The following is a 16,936-nucleotide window of genomic DNA, read 5'->3' on the forward strand; positions in this document are numbered from 1 at the left end:
GATTTTGTTCTGTTTTGTTCTATGTACTTAGCAATTTACTCATTGCTAAATTCTAAAAGCTTCAGAAAACCAAGCTGCTGTTTTATTCAGTTGGGAACTATACGGCATATCTTTTGCATGGAAAACATAAAGAAGTATGTTAAAAGCTAAAAATGTGTCCTCAAAAAAAAAATTATTAAATTGTATTCCATGTGTTAATGAAGTCAAGTAAGCATAAAACATATGGCAGGCATTTCCTCCGTATGTCCTGAAACTATATGTTGTAAGAAAGAATATCATTTAGTGGGAAAACGGAAACAAAGAAACAGGAAATGCTTTGGTTAAGCATGTGTAGCAGTAGAAGAATTTAATATTGCCTAAAATGCACAATCTGACCATGACTGAGGGTCTGCATCTTCTTTTAAGCCTATTCAGATCACTGGCATCATGATTAGAAACATTTGCTATATGTATTCTCTCTTCAAAGCTTTATTTCATTTTCTAGTTACCTTAATGGTCAGACTACGCTCCTTTTAGAGGAAAACCAAATAATGTGATTCTGGCTTTGACTAGAATCAAGTGTTGGCCTTTTATTTTATTTTTGCTTTATAAAAATTGGCAACTATTTGTGAAGATATAAGAAAGCAAGTAAAGAGGTAATCTATTAATTAGACTGAAATATTAAATCTATTCCTTTTCTCCCAAGATGCTAATTTTCCCAGAAGGTACTTGTACTAATCGGTCCTGTTTGATTACTTTTAAACCAGGTGAGATCAATTAAATTATGTGTTGTGACAAAGTAGTATGGAAGATTTCTCAAATGACTTGATAATAAATACACAAAATAACTCATTAGTTTGCTCCGAGCATTTCTTCTTAAATGTTTTCAATGTTGTGAATGCACAGAACTTACTGTGTCACTTTCTCTTTTGATATCATAATCCCTTCTTCCTTAAAGTGTCTTGTGTGTGTGTGTGTGTGTGTGTGTGTGTGTGTGTGTGTGTGTGTGTTTGAGCAAAAACCACTGGAAGATTTTTATTTTCATACGAGCATACCCTCACAGACACCTGGGGTCCTGTGTCATCAAGTTAGAAAATCTATTTCAATTATCGTTATAACGCCTTCAATGCTCCTAAGTTTCACTTCTTTTTAAAATATTATGAAATTGTGAATTTTATAGTAATTTGTAATTTTGTATGTCATTTCATGGTAATTCATAATACTTTAAAATGTTTTTGTATTGGCTGCTAGAATGCTCTGAACCAGTTAGGACTCGCTTCTAGCAAGTGTGATAGTTAATGGTTCAAGCATTTGGTTTCACCTAGATTTTCTTCTCTTTACTTTCTCTTTGTATTGATTTGTCATTCCTTTTTTTTTTTTCTAACCATGTTGAATAATAGGTATATGGAAAATGAGAACAAATGGAGATATAAATAATATTTTAAGTGGCTTAAGCATAATATTTAACCTTCTGCTTATATAATTCTGAATTTAAAAAGTGTCTCATTTTGGTCAACACTAAGGATTTACCAACATTTATCAAATAGTTTATGTGTACTCTTAAAACATTTAGTGTATCATTTATTATTCCTTTTTTTATTTATTGTATAACTTATATTCATATAAAGGGCATGTTATAAAATTTCAATGTGTGATTCTAGGAGCCTTCATTCCAGGAGTTCCAGTGCAGCCAATTCTGCTCAGATACCCAAACAAGCTGGTGAGCATCATTTTTTCCTATGGGAAGAATCCCATAATAAACAGTCCAAACAGCACACATTCTCTAGGACCCTTTTTGTTTTACTAAATAAAATAGATGAATAGATAAATGGTGGAAGCAGATGGGAAGACTCATTCTCCTTGCGACATTTAGTTTTTTAAAAGTTTGCAAGATGGGCATATGTTGGTTGATACCAGCTTCACACATTGCTTTTGCTGTTACTAAGCTGCAGGAATATATTTCCCTAGCTTCTCTGTTGTCACTGTGATGGTACAACTGAGTCTCAGATTCAGGGTCTCTTAGAGTGGACGTGAGAAAACTCTCATAGATTTGTGATTTTCGTTCAGCCTAGAAGGAAACGCCTCCTGATGGAGTGGTCACAGTGGGGAAGGAGTGAAGGAGCAGGGTAAATTTGGAAGAGGCTTGGTGTTTAATTACTGGCTCAGTACTTAGTAGCTGTGTGATGCTTGGCAAGTAGCAGAAATAAGAAAATATCTGAAAAGGACCTGATATCCTGCAGACAGTCCATGGAGTCTCTTTCGCTCCAGCAAAGTACATTGTCATCTTCTGGATATTGATCGTGTCACCATTTTCCTAAAGAAAGTGTTTTTCTGGTAGGGGGAGGGACGTGTTGTTTCTGAGGGATTTCTTTACTAGAGAGTTTACATTAAAAGGCAGGGTGTAATTAGTAACAATATATGTTGTGTAAGATTAAGAGTTCTTGATCAGTTCAACTTTCTATCAGTGGCTGATTTCTCAACCTTAGACACCTATAGTTAAAAAATTAAAATTTATCAAATTTGTACTCATTGTACTTCTGCCTATGGGTGTATTCAAATGTATTCAAGTTCTCACTATGCACTACTTCACTACTATAGTCTTTTCTCCCAAATAACCTTTTTTTTTTTTTTTTTTTGAGAACTGGTGTAGTCTGGTTTTTGTAAGCCAATTAATTATCCAGATTTGTTCATGTTAGGAGAAAAATAGTTAGGCATGTACAATCATTTTTTAAAAATTCAGAGCAACTTAATTCTATAAAAAGATAGGTGGTTACCTATGGAAGACAAATCTTTTCCATGTAGACTTATAATCTAAGAATTTATAGATCAGTTCACTGTTGTTTAACAATAATAATATGCTTGTTTTACTTTTCAACATATTGCTTTTAATTTAGAAAGAAATACGAATACCAGTATCAAAATAAGATTTTTATTTTATATGATATTTTTTCTGAACTAACAGTTTGAATTCTATTGTTATTATAGGATACTGTGACTTGGACTTGGCAAGGATATACATTGTAAGTCGCTTATATTGTTAGTTTATATAAATTTTATTCGAATGAAGAAAAAGAAAAAATTTATTCCTTTTTTTTTTTAAGCCTTGTTTTTGCAGAAGTAAAGATTTCTAATCAGATCCTTAAATTTTGTAATGGATAACTCTCTGTAGAGCATAACTGTCATGCCCATTAACCCCCAGTGTCTCCCGTGTGCAGGATTCTAGTCGTCTGTCACGTACTAGTGGGTCTCAAGTGTTTATCTACCAATTCTTAAGGAACATTCCAGTGACCTCATTTGCATTCCACTTAGTGTAAATTTTAGTTTCTTTTCCATTGCAGATTTAGCATCATCTAGTGTCTCCATCATTATTTTACTATATTGGTTTAAGCAGTCTAGAACAATTTAGTCATAGTGCCTGAAATAGCTGTGATGTGTCTGATTTGAGTTGAGGAAATAGCTCACCATGCTTTCAGTTCTATTCTTGGATTTTGAAAGCCTAGGGATCAGCAGTTTCTATAAGTATTTAAGCGAGGAGAGGAATTTCAATATTAAGCAAGCTGAAGTGAAATAGACCTTTAAAAAGAACAGAACATGTAGAATCTGGCATTCTCTCAAGAAGTTCTCTGGTTTAGTTCCCCTGGATGAGACTGAGCCTGTTTAGCTGCCTCCTTTAGTCCATTACCTGAGCAGAGAGCGCTGACATCCCTCTGTGCTGACCTCGAGGAACCTGGCTGGCCTCGGGCTACAGAAGAGACAAAAAATAATAATAAACCTTCCCCAAAGTTTCAAAAAAATATATATAGCCTTTTTACATTTCGGATTTGAGAGCTTTCCCAGGGCTTAGGCAGTAATGCCTTCTGATACTGTTACACACAGAGCTCAAATAGCATTGTTGATGGATACATGACAACCACTTGGAAACATTGAAAAGAAATCATTGTTTGCCTTCAAGTACATTGTAGACAATGCAAACAACTTTTTTTTTTTTTTTTGGTGGGGGGAGGTCATTTTATTTATTTATTTATTTATTTATTTATTTATTTATTTATTTATTTATTAGTTTTTGGTTGTTTTTTTTTTTTTAATGGAGATACTGGGGATTGAACCCAAGACTGCATGCGTGCTAAGCATGAACTCCACCATTTGAGCTATTCCCTCCCCTACTTCTGAAAATTAGATTTTTCTTTTTACTACCACATACTTAGTTTCTCCATTTTTTTTTTTTTTTTTTTTTTTGGTGTGTGTAAATTGCTTTAAAATAATACATTTAAATCAGAATAGTTGGGCCTGGATTTTCTGATTGCATCTGTGGGTTTCATAATGAAAACATTAAGTTCACATATGTAACATGTATAATAAACATTGACACATGTGAGACATTTACATTCCTGGTATGCTTCAGTCCTTGGTAGGCGAAGTTAAGTAAATAAAACCAAGAATAAAGGGCATAAATTGTAAAGGATATCTAGACATGACGTTACCTTCAGCTCTCCAGGAAATCAGTGTATTCTGTTGGCTAGAATACATGTTTCCTGCTGCTGCTCATTTCGAATTCCTGGTTTTCAGTGTTTGTACAAGGGAAAATGAGGAGAAACAAATAGTATGAGAGTATCTTAGAAAAAGAAGTGCCCAACAATTGAGTGGATAACATATTTTTATTTCCTGAGGTGTGTCATCTTTGGGACCTTTACAAGTTAAGTCCTTATAGAGATAGTGATTTGGGGTTCACTGTGACTCTTTTGGGGATTTGCAGCAGTCCAGCTGGATGTAAAGGTCAAATGGGAGCCTTTTCTGGAAGGGAGACCAAGGGTAAATTAGAGTGGTTTAGTTCATCTGGCCTTCTACCCTGAGACGTGTATGATAGAGGGGGAAAAATAGACTGAATTCAGCAGAGAAAGAGAGGGAAAAAAAAACATATTCAGAGTAAAAGATTTCTTATAAACAAAGAGAAAATCTAAAGATACAACCTTGTTTTGTCCTAGTGCCACTTCTCACTTACCTGTGGTGACCTCCCATTTCCACCTTTATCTTCTTTTTCATTTATTTTTTTATTGAAGTATAGTCAGTTTATAATGTTGTGTCAATTTCTGCTGTCTAGCAGAGTGCTTCAGTCATACATATACATACATATATTTATTTCCATATTCTTTTTCATTATAGGTTACTACAAGATATTGAATATAATTCCCTGAATATGAACTTGTTGATCTATTTTATATGTAGTAGTTAGTAATCTGCAAATCTCAAACTCTTAGGAGTTCCACTTTTATCTTGTGACCTACTTCACATTCTACTTGGCACTGCATCTGTTACTCAGTCAGCTTTCTCAGTTGTCCTTGTTTCCAAGTACTACTCTGAACTCAGAGTCTAAGAAAGGGATTTTACACAAAGCAGAGATCCTAGGGAAGAGAGGGCTCGGAATAAATGTCCAGAAGGGGACTCTACGGAAGAGCTGTTTTGTGTCAGTCTATTAAGTGGTGTTTGATTTGTCTGGAGTGTGAGGAAGTCATGTTTAAGGAGATCTTATGTGTGGTTTCATTTTTTTTTTATAGCATTCAGAATTTTGAGAACTGAATATCTATTCAAATCATTGAATGCCAACACTCAAGTTAAATAATTAAAGAACAGTTTACTTAATGACAGGCACTGTGGATTGACTTTGTGGCTTGGAGTTGTTAGTACAAGATTTTTTCCCTTTCAGACAGAAGGTTTGAGAACCAACACTTACAAGAACACTTTATAATTAATTATGGAATTGGTAAACCTGTTTTCCTAAATTCCTTCTTTTAAGTAAACTCCTTGTTCAAACTCCTAAATTCCTTAAGTTCCTTCAAGCAAGTTTTACAGATAAATCATATTTTAGTTTCTTAATAGCAAAAAAAAGTTTGGTTGGTCGTTTTCTTAAACATATAGTCCAATCCCCTCTGCCTGATTTCTCGCTCATCAGATACATCTACATGAGGCTAAATAAAAATTCTGTAGAAATTTTAACCCTGGAACGCTGCAAGTAGGAACAGTTTCAAAACTTATCTTTCACAGGTGTGGTTATAACCACTTTGAAGGAAAGCCTTTGTCTAGCTTAAAAATGAAATTTGAAACTTTTCTGAAAATTTTCAGAAAATTAGCTATGGGAAACATGTTAGTAACTGAGATAATGATGATAAAGTTTCAGCTTTTAAGGAAAGACCCACTTTTTTTTTTGGTAATATTAGAAAAGAATTTAATAGTGTGATGTTCTTCTCCGGAGTTTTTCTATGAACACATTAATGCACCTTAAAACGTGGCCTTGGGTAGTTCCTCTAGGGAGATGAATCTGAGTTGTCAAGGAGACTTCAAATTTGAGGTGTGGTCTGTTGAGCTGTGGCTGTGGCTCAAAATACATATTTGGTATTGCATTCAGCAATTCAGTTTTCGAGTGTCAAGAATAGGTCTCTAAGCCCAAGAAGCGTTAGAGCTGTAGTGTGGTATTTACAAATACAAAACACATACGAAGCGTGATGTGGGGGTGCTTGTGTGTAAAGCAAGGATTACTGAGTCATGTTAGGTGGTCCTTGCATTACCCGGTAAAGATGTCCTTCTCTCTTTCCAGCATTCAGCTTTGTGTACTCACTTTCTGCCAGCCCTTCACAAAGGTGGAAGTTGAGGTAAGTTGTTCAAAATGTAGCCTGAGAACCTGAGATCTGGCCTTTCCTTTCCTTGTGAGTTTTCAATCTAGAGAGACCATATGTGGAAAGATTGGAAGTTAAGTCCTCCAACTTGAAAGTAAGCCCTGGTCTTTGGCAAATTATGTATCTAAACCCACGCTGTTAGAGTTAGCCCTTAGAATTGCATTAAGAAATACAATTTCCTAACTTCTGGGGACTTGCAGCATGTCGCCACGCTGGCTGGCCAGGTGTGCATCACCTGTTCCTATGTTTTTGTTCCGCTGAGTGCTGATCTCTGCCTGGTTGCATGATACATCTTCACACCCTGACCAGAGGGGCTTCAGTAGCTGGTGGAGCCACATAACTTCTTGGAGAAGGATGTGCTATGAAAGCGGAGAGGTGCTGCTTGGGGTTGTGGGAGAGACACAGAGTCAGAAACCATCACTTTCAGAATCAATCTGCGCACCCTGTTTGAAAGCCTGAGGAAATCGTATGATAAGAGCCGTGAAGGTGGCTTGTATCATCATTCATAGGACAGTTTTTCAGTTTGAGTTACAGTGGCAGGTGGGGAGTGGAGGAGGAATTAGAGTGTTCTGAAAATTCTAACCAGATTCCTGAGACTCTGAAGGTTGATTCCAAGAACTGTGCTGAGTTTCTAGGGATGACGTGGAACGGACCCCTGAATTCAGAATGTTGTTGGTTTTAGCAATACCCTCAGATAGCCTCTGAAGAGAGGGGGTCAGAATATGAATTCTCCAGACTCTTGCCTGGATTTTCCAATTCCATCTATGGGTTTCATAATGAAAACCTCAAGTTCACATATGTAACTCAGAGTCCTGAGTGGGGGCCAGGGCTCCAAGTGACAGGACTCTCTAATTAACATCACAATAATCCTTCTTCACTTTGTTAGGTAACTTAGCTGTTCAGCCATTTAGACGTTGTCATCGATACCAAGTGACGCAGGAGGACAGGTTATATTTAAAGTAGTTTAACTTCAGTGAAATTTTTCAAGACTTGCAGCTTGTCCACCTGCCTTGAAAATACCTGTTTATTCACTACATGCGACACCTCCCCACTTTTCAAACCAGTCAGTATCTCTCAGTGTGACCAGAAAACTCTCAATCTTGGAATATACTTAGATACTTCTAAAGGGGAAAAAAAAAAAAAAGAATCTATATCCTAGTAAGTTTAGGAAGTACCAGGGTAAACAAAATAAATCAGATTTCTTTTCTCAGGACTTCTCAATACCTTTGAAATGTTTGACCACCAAACTCTTTTTTTTTCCTCTGGATACCTCCTACGCCCAGTGTTCCACAGAATACATTTGGGGAAACCCTGTTTGAAAGAAATATCTTATTATGTTTAAGTACTCTGACTGAGCACTGCTCTTCCTTCTTAAATAGCTGCTTAGCTAGTTAGCCCTGTTTTGTTTCTCTAAAAAATCCCCAGAAAACCCACACTTAAAACAGCCATACTGTCTTCTCCACAAATTCAGAGTAAATATATATATTTATTATATGTTCCTTCCTCTAAATTTACCCCTCTTTAGCTAAGATCTAGCAATAGATGTGGAAATGCACATAGCACTGTGCATTTTTTTGTCTAGCACACGTGTCAGTGGTCAAACTGGGTTACAACAGAGGTATGCAAATTCTTCATATTTTTGCCCTGACCACTGTTACCACATTTCCTTTCCGTGTCATGGATTTCTTTCTTTTCAATTACAGTATTTGCATTCTCCGACCAGTTCTTAGACCGGTTTGGATAACATTTTCTGCCAAGGAAAGAATATATCCTTTGGTGGATAACTCCACACACAAAATGGCTTTCAACCAGTTTAAAACAGTTGAATAGGTATGGATTTGATGAATAAGAATTGCAGTGCAGGGCAGGAAGATGCAAATGTGTGGACTTCCAATTGGATGTTCTTATTTTAATTAGAATTTTATTTTAGATTTATGAGGGGACTCCTCTAACTACTTCATGATTTTTGAATAGTTTAATTCCCCACTGTTTGGATGTAACTGGGAAATGTCTCCCAGCAGCCTGCTGGACACTCAGGGCACTGGAGAGCTGGGCGCTGACTCTGAGGCCCGCTCTTCACCATGTCGAAGGAAGCCCAGCCCACCTTGAGCTGCCCCGCACGCAGCTTAGTTAGAAGTCTCAGTGCACTTAGTTGCTACAATTTCAGTTGGCTTGGTTGTTCAGAAACACCAATCCTCTCCTTCCTTTTTCTTCAACACTGATAGAAATCCTAGGTATTATTTTTAACATATTTTTAGACCTCCTTGAATATTAATTAAGGAAACCTAATTCAAGAGGTGTTATTCAAGCATAGGGTCTTAGCTTTATGGTTTTTAAGATGAGCTGTGACTGGATTGTTATGAAAATGTCCTTTCAGACACCCTTGCTCTTGTGAGTCATGGGACATCTCAGTATGTTGGAGGCTGTATCCGTCAGTTTCACAAGTGGCCTTTCATTAATGATGATTATCAGACTCTTTAATTACCAAAATCATTCATTATTCAAAGTCTAGAGAATATAATATTTAGGACTGTTTCCTTGCCTCCTGTACCCACGCCCTCCCCGCTTCCCCAACACAGACTTAGTTTTGAAAAGGTTATTATTTCCTTGACTCTTGGATCTTAAAAATATAGTAAGTTCCAGACCTCACATCCCATATAATTGATCTTCTGGCCTCCTTGAATGGTGATGCCGTGTGTGTCTACAGAATGGTTCCACTAAAAGTTATTCTTTGAATCATAATGTGGCATAGTGGGGGTACTTAAAGCATCTTTTAATGGTCGCTTTTATCGGCCAGCTACTTCACAAGTATGACTTAACAAGCAGATGGATTAGGGGCATAGGGAATAAGATAGCTAGTAGGGAACATCCCCAGATACGGCATAAATTAAGACCCTGCCAGTTTATCTCCTGAGAGAGACCATAAGCAAAGTCAGACTATATAGCACTATGCAGACAGCAGCTAGTTTCTGAACGGAAACACAGCGTTCGCAGAGATTGTACCATCAGTTTCCTTCATGGGCTATATCTTAGTTTACATTCAAAGTGTATTGACTTTAAAGCAACTTGTTAAAGTAAAGATACATAAAAATGACTTATCTATAGACATAGGGACTTTTTTTGGCTTTAGGAAAATTCCTTTGCAAAGCTTATAGTGAGCTTCCTATGACTGCTAGCATTAGTGGAATTGCAACTTGAGAAGCATGGACCATGTGTGAAACAGGAAGATATGATGGCACCAGGTCAGAAGGGGGTGTAAGAGGGCTGCCAAGCAACTGTGAGGTTCTGTTCAAGGCACTTGATCCTCGCCCATCACCTTGACATTAAAGAAATAGACTCAGTGTTAGGATCACATCTTTTGGCATATCTGCACAGATTAGAAAGATAAAGGAAGGTCTTTGGCAAAACAAACAAAAAAGTATTTTTATATTGGGGGACAGACAGCATGGTCACCTTGGGAAATAATTTTTCAAGCAGCTCTGAGGACCCGAGCATGAATTTGTAGTAGCCTCAGCCAATAAAGTTTGGAACTTTTGCTTAGTATCCCTCGGTTAGCATCACTCTAACAGGAGTGGGAAGGCAGGATCAGAAGAGGTGACCGAGTTTGTGGTTAGCACCATGGATGTGGCAGAAGTGACAGATTCTAGGTGACAGGCCACATGGGAGTGTCTGACACCTGATGTCCAGCGTAGACGGATGTTGCCAGGAGGAAGTGGGTAGAAAGGGATGAATAGGTCCTGAGAGTGACCGTCAGGTACTTACAGTCTCTGCAGGACCAGGTTGGGGAGAAGTAAACGAGGGGAAACTGAATGAAGAACTTGTCAGAGGAGGAGATTAGAACTGTGTGTTTTTTGTCATGGCCCAGGTGGAGTTGAGAAGGATATCTGTGGCCAAGTGAAGGGGCTGTGAAATCAAGATGTCAGAGGGGTCATCAATGGAGATACTGGGGACAATGAGAGAAGATAAATGTGGAAAGGAAATCTGTGGTCCCTGGGGTCACTGGGGTATTTAGATGTGTGTTGGGGTTCAGTAACAGATAATGGTAGTCCCCTCTCTCTGGCTGACATTCCTTTCCAAATGAAGGCTGTGTTCCTGCTGTGAGCGTTGAATGCCTTTGTACAAATTGGAAATGTGATACAGAGGGCAAGGTCTCATCCAAGGAGAGGTGACTTCTTATGAGAATTGCCATTCAATTGCTCCTCAGGAGGCGTGGGGCCTCCAAGACCAGTGACTGTCAAATCCAAACTTTTAATTATTTTGAACTCTCAGAATTTTTTCTCAAGAATAAATGCCATGCCAATATGAGAATTATTAAAAATCATTTTATGGAAAATATTCCCTGCACTAAGAAGAACCAAGCCCATAGTTCATTGTATTATATTTGGTTAACAGTGTAACAACACTTTATATTTAGAGTTTTCAATATGTGCTTTTATGACCTACCAATCAAGTGTATCATAAATGATCTTTTAGCTTTTTTTTAAATGAAGGATTATATGGCAATTTAAAACTTTGATTGCACTATTTTGTTAGATGTTCTGTGAGCGTTGATTTTAACATACTGTTTTCTTCCTTGGGTTTCTTCCTTGGCGAATAGAAGAGATTTTACTAGAACAGGATGGAGGGAATTTTTAGAAATATTTGCACAGATTGCCCGTTGCTCTGGATATATAAGTGATGTGGAGACCTCTGGTGGCTTAGTTTATTTTTCCATTTTAAAGAGTGACTGGAGACTAAGTGAAAAGCTAGACTTAGAACTCCAGGGGGAAAGGACTTTAGAGATCATCTAGTCAAAATTTTTCATTTGACGAGAGAAGGAACTGAGGCCCATAAAGGCTAAATGACTTTTCTGGAGTCACACAGCAGAGCCATGGCAACAACCCAGGCCCAGGGCTTTCTGCAGCATTCCGCTGTCCTCTTGGAGAGGATGTTAATAAAATAAATGTGAGAAGTAAAATGACATCTAGCACACTAGCCTATGATTCATGTCCATTTTCTCCTAAAAAGGCCGCTTGGGTCCATACTGGCCTCTTCATCCTCCCTTGGATTCCTGGTCTTACCATCGCTCACAGGGTGATTGAAGGAGCCTCCAGGGGGTTCTCCCTGCTCTTACGTCTTTTTCCTCTTTCGTTCATCTATTCCTTGCTACCCAAGCTACTGCTCAAAAACTTGGACCTAGTCATTTCACTCCCTTGCTTAAACTTCATCTCTGAGTCACCATTGCCCGTAGGCTTCTCAAACATGATGAACGAGATTTGAAAACAGCTCCATGTGAGTCCAAAAGTGATGTTATTTATACAGATCTTTTCTTTCCTTTCACATCGTGGCCCTGCCTTTTTCTGTGGTCTTAGTTATATTGTTTAACCTCGTGGAGCCACATTCTTTACCTGTTGAAGAGAAATGTTAGAATTTGCCTCAAGGAATGGTTGAAAGAGTTAATCATATAAAGCCCTTTATGTGAAGTGCCCAGCACACAGTAGGTGCCTGATGGATGGCCGCTCTTGTTGGTAGACTTAGCTTACTGTGTCATAAATTTCTACCCCACTGCAGGGAGAGCTCCTGGAGGGCAGGCCTTCATTGTCGTGTCCTCGGGGCCTAGTGCAATGCCTGGCATATGACAGGTGCTTAAGCAGTATCTGTTGAGTGGAAATGGGCCATGAAACCTTGAACAAGTCATTTAATCTTTGTGAACCCCAATTCCTTATGACTAGAACTAGGAGGATTAGGGAAATGAAATAACACATATGAAGCACCTAGCATGGTACCTGGTTCATAGTTACAATTCAATGACCAGTGCCTACTGGCAAGATCACGTTCATCCTCAAAGAGTCAAGATCAAGTATTAGCTCTTCTGTAAAGCCTCTTTGGCTGCTTTTCCCAGCCTCCTGGCCAAATTAATTATTTCTTATCCTTCACTCTCATATTCCAGGAAGGATGGTTACGTGGGGAAAACAAGGGTTTTAGAATCTGACAGCCTTGGGCTGAGTCCTGGTCACGTAACGTGTATAAAGTTAAGTAAGTTAATTAAGCTTTTAAGCCCTCCCACTAAGGGTAATGATAGTTAGCATGTGTTGTGTCGGTCTATTCTACTAAAATATGGATCTTCTTGAGAGCAGGAATTAGGGTCCTATTCATCTTGCCTGGTATGTAGGAGGTGCTCAAAAAATTTGCAATGGCATAAACATAGCACCAAAACCTTGTTAATGTTAGAAAACCATGAATAAAAACAAAGGCAGTACAAATGAGGTATCACAGACTATCAAGTGAAGAAAAAAAAAGTGAAGTTTATGATAAGCCAAATACGGTGTTAAGCAAAAGGTAGAAAGCCCATATAAGGGCTGAAAAACAAGCAAGAGAAATGACTAAACATAAAGTTTGATCAAGTGATAAAAATATGACCAATATAGGAATGGATAGAGAAGATAAACTATAAAAAACAAAGTATTACAACTAATAACATTTTCACACAAAGAGTGGGTGGTAGAAAAGGCAGCTTTGAGAATAAGATCTCAGTAGCTACAGTTTTACAACTTCCAGAATTCCAGGCATCCGTCGGCTCATTTCATCCTTATGACAACCAGGGAAGGGAGTGATCATGGCCCTCTTCTTAGAGTCGAGAAGACAGTTCAGAGAAGTTAAAGGTCATGCCAGTAACACACAGAAAGACCCAGGGCTTGGATTCTAATCTCTTGAGTCCACGCACAGTGCTCTTCGCATTATATCATGTAACCCATGTGCTAGAAAGGCAAGGGGCTACATACAACGACAGGTAGCTTATAAATGGATTTATTTAGCATTTAATGTCTTGGGCCTCACAGGTGTAATGGGAAGATGTGTTTGTCTTTCAGTTTATGCCCGTTCAAGTACCCAGTGATGAAGAAAAGAACGATCCTGTCCTTTTTGCTAGTAGAATCCGGAATTTAATGGCAGAGTAAGTATCTGTATGTGGTTATAATCGGTAAATTGTTTTTAAATTATTGGCAAGGGGCATTTAATATAGGTTGAAGGTTTGTTTTTTCTTTTTTTAATATTTTTTTAGAAATGGAGGTACTGGGGATGGAGCCCAGGACCTCAAGCATGCTAAGCACATGCTCTACCACTGAGCTGTACCTATCCCCCCATGCAGGTTTGTTTTTTCTTTCCAAGGGCCTCGTTTCCCAACTCATTTTGGTAAATAAAATAATGTGCCCAGAAATGTGGTCAGTAAGGCAATCTATAAATATTCTCCCAGATGAACCCCCAAACTAATGGAGATGTGCCATTGCCGGAAAGGGAACGGGGGGGGGGGGTGTACGTTAACCAGAAGAAACCAGCCAGTGACTTCCCAAGGGTGGATTCTCCCAAGCTGGCCTGTCGATGTCCAACAAAGCTAATGCTGTCTGAGTGGTTCCTGCCGTGGCCCATTTTCTATCTCCTCAGCCTCCATATGGCTGCCAAGACCCGGTGTTTCAAAGGCATTAGTGATTACAGCACCAAAGAGGAGAAAGTTTGTAAGGGAATGCAGTAGGTGCATAGAAAAGGGGAAAGTCACCCCCTTAAGGGATGGCTATAAACTTAGCATTTAGAAACTGCATAACATAAGGCAGGTATTTTCCTGCATGGAAGGAGTTTTAACTGGCCACTGTTCCTATCAGATGTATCACCTCTCCTCCTATAATGAAAGGATGGGTTATCCCCACCACCCAAGCAGCCTCAGAGCCCTCCAGGTGTGCATCTGCTCCCTAGGCACCACCTCCCTCAATCATTTCCTGCAGTAGGTACGGATCTAATAAGCCAACAGTATTTATTCTCTTAGTAAAAATTCTATGAGAACTCTGAATTTAGCTTCATATCTGAATTTGGCATTATAAGCAAATATTCATATGTTTGATATGCATACTATATATTGATATTTCCCAGGAGAATAACTTTATTTTCAAGAAAGAATACATGTTTCAGTATTTAGCCAAAAGAGCTCTGTTGCTATGTGTCCCTACATGTACTTGATTTATCTAGTTTCCAGACCAGCTACAAAGTTTGCTTTGATGTCTTCCTCTTTTTTCCCTTATGTTTTCAGACCAGCTTGTGTCCAACAGTTAGGAACGAAGATGAGTATTAGGAACTGAGAGAAATTATGTCAGACACTCTGACTTCCTCAAGTGTGTCTAAAAACAGGATGGATTAGTTTAGATGGCTTTTCCCTGGGCTTGGAGGCCTGGAAGTAGAAGGGCTTTGGATAAAGAGTAAGAAAGACCTCAATTGGCTGTCCAGTCTTGGACAAGTCTCCTCCAAGACTGCTTTCCACATGTGTAAAGGGGGAATTCTAATCCTTGCCTGGCCTTTCTCATAGTTTTGGTTATTATGAGAGTCAAGTAGGAAAGGACATGACAACAGCATCTGAAAATGGTGAAGAGCAAAGTCGGTCTAAGGCAGTGGTGTTTACCACCAGTAAGCATTCACCAAGTGCTGTGCTAGGCTATTCGCTTGTGCTATCTAGTAGCAGAATCTTCATAGCAGCTCCAAGGCAGGTGCGGAAACTGGGGCTCTGAGGGCTAAGTGGTTTGCCCAAGATGATGGCAGATAGTGGGGGTCGGGGCTGGGACTCAAGTCCACATTCCCTGTTACCAACACCCGAACTCTTAACCATTATGTTCTGCTGTTTATCATTATAATTCCTGAAGTGTTTTTAATTTTTATTTTCCTTATATTTGGTATGTTCTTATACCAAAAAAGCCATTAATCAAAAACAGCCTAGTTGCAGGTAGGAAAAAAATGCTTTGTTCATATTGCATTCATTAAAAATTTAATGTTCTTAGCGATGATTCAACAAAAATCAAGTAACAGTTGATGACATAATTTTATGATTTTTCACTGAATATTTGTGAATAAAAGTTTAACGAAGAGGGATCTACAGGAAATTATTTTATCAACCACATAGGTTTTCTTCTTGTCACTCACTGTTTTTTTTTCAAGTTCTTATTAATACATTTTTTCCAAGTCTAGTTCACTATTATTAGGTCTCTGAGCAGGAGGGAGGTAGTAGGGGTTATGCTCTCCTCTGAGGATGGAGGATGTTTAGGTTTGGAAGAAATAAGAGCTTATTATCAGTTCTCATCAGTATTTTTTGAAGACTGCAGTGTAGCAAGAAGGCAATCTTCAGTCTCAAAAGATGAAAAAATGCAGATGCCTAGCGATTTGGATAGACTGTTCACTTATAATATGTCCAGTTGCCATTGATCCTTTTAACTGGCACTTTCACAGGCATTCTTAGTTGGTCCTTACAATAACCCTGTGGAGTAAGTATTCCTGTGTGCAGATGGGACGAGTGAGGCTTAAGTTAAGTGCCAACAGGTCCACCGCTGGTAAAAGACTCCACTAGGACTTGAACCTGTCTTCTCCTTACTCTCCACGGACTGAAGTCAACTGTTCTTATCGTTATAGTTAAAACACAAAATAAAAATGACCATTGGCAGAAGCACACAGACATGAGGAGATTAACTCGGGCCACAGTAATTTGTGAAGTAGAGAAATATGTCACTTTGGCAAAAGAGCCAAAGCTACTGGTTCAAAAAGTAGTACTTTTCCATTTACTGTCCCTTGTTGACCAATTCCAGCCTAATGAAAAATCATTACCTTTTTTAAAAAGTTGAATTTGTGGGCTTTTTAATACTTTTAGAGCATTGGAAATCCCAGTGACAGATCACACCTATGAAGACTGCAGGTTGATGATTTCAGCAGGACAGCTAACATTGCCTATGGAAGCTGGCTTGGTGGAATTTACCAAAATCAGCCGGAAATTGAGGTAAGCGCATTTTAAAACCACTATACTTTCATAAAGATGTCCAAAAGAGATCTGAAATGCTGTGTGTTTATTTTCTCTGGTTTCATGAATGCTCAACTCTAGAACCTACATGGGGTTTGTTAAGGAAGACAGGGATGTGAATTTGTCTCCCATTTAGTTCATCTAGTTTTGTTTTTTCAAGAACAGTTAACTCAAAAATAAGTGTGTTGATCACAGGAAGAGACCAAGAGATAGTAAATATGAGTCACAGCAGATCTGCTTCCTGACTTAGAAATGACTCAGAGTAGTCAGTCAGTCCTGCTACCTTCTTACAAGAAGGATGGCGTAATTAGATGGTCCTGGCATGAGGTGGTCAGAACTTCTCATGTGAAATCTGAATTGACTTGTAAAGTAGCAATTCTGAACATCACTGAATTTTAAATCCTTCCCCAGATAACCTTTTCCTTCTGAGTATATAATTTATTTTTTAAGGCAGAAACACTCCTTTGTGATTCTAGGATCTAGTTTA

General features: G+C 38.4%; 1 protein-coding gene across 1 annotated transcript in view; it reads left to right on the forward strand.

The window, feature by feature from the left end:
* Positions 1–16,936, forward strand: part of LPCAT2 (lysophosphatidylcholine acyltransferase 2) — a 66,746-nt gene that overhangs the window by 18,060 nt on the left and 31,750 nt on the right. The window contains exons 5-10 of the mRNA XM_032486338.1: positions 686–746; positions 1,641–1,699; positions 2,965–2,999; positions 6,569–6,623; positions 13,496–13,578; positions 16,303–16,428. Coding sequence (XP_032342229.1) covers positions 686–746; positions 1,641–1,699; positions 2,965–2,999; positions 6,569–6,623; positions 13,496–13,578; positions 16,303–16,428 — 419 coding nt within the window. The remainder of the gene's footprint in view (positions 1–685; positions 747–1,640; positions 1,700–2,964; positions 3,000–6,568; positions 6,624–13,495; positions 13,579–16,302; positions 16,429–16,936) is intronic.

This window comes from Camelus ferus, chromosome 9 (genome assembly GCF_009834535.1).
Source record: "Camelus ferus isolate YT-003-E chromosome 9, BCGSAC_Cfer_1.0, whole genome shotgun sequence".
NCBI classification, from domain to species: domain Eukaryota; kingdom Metazoa; phylum Chordata; class Mammalia; order Artiodactyla; family Camelidae; genus Camelus; species Camelus ferus.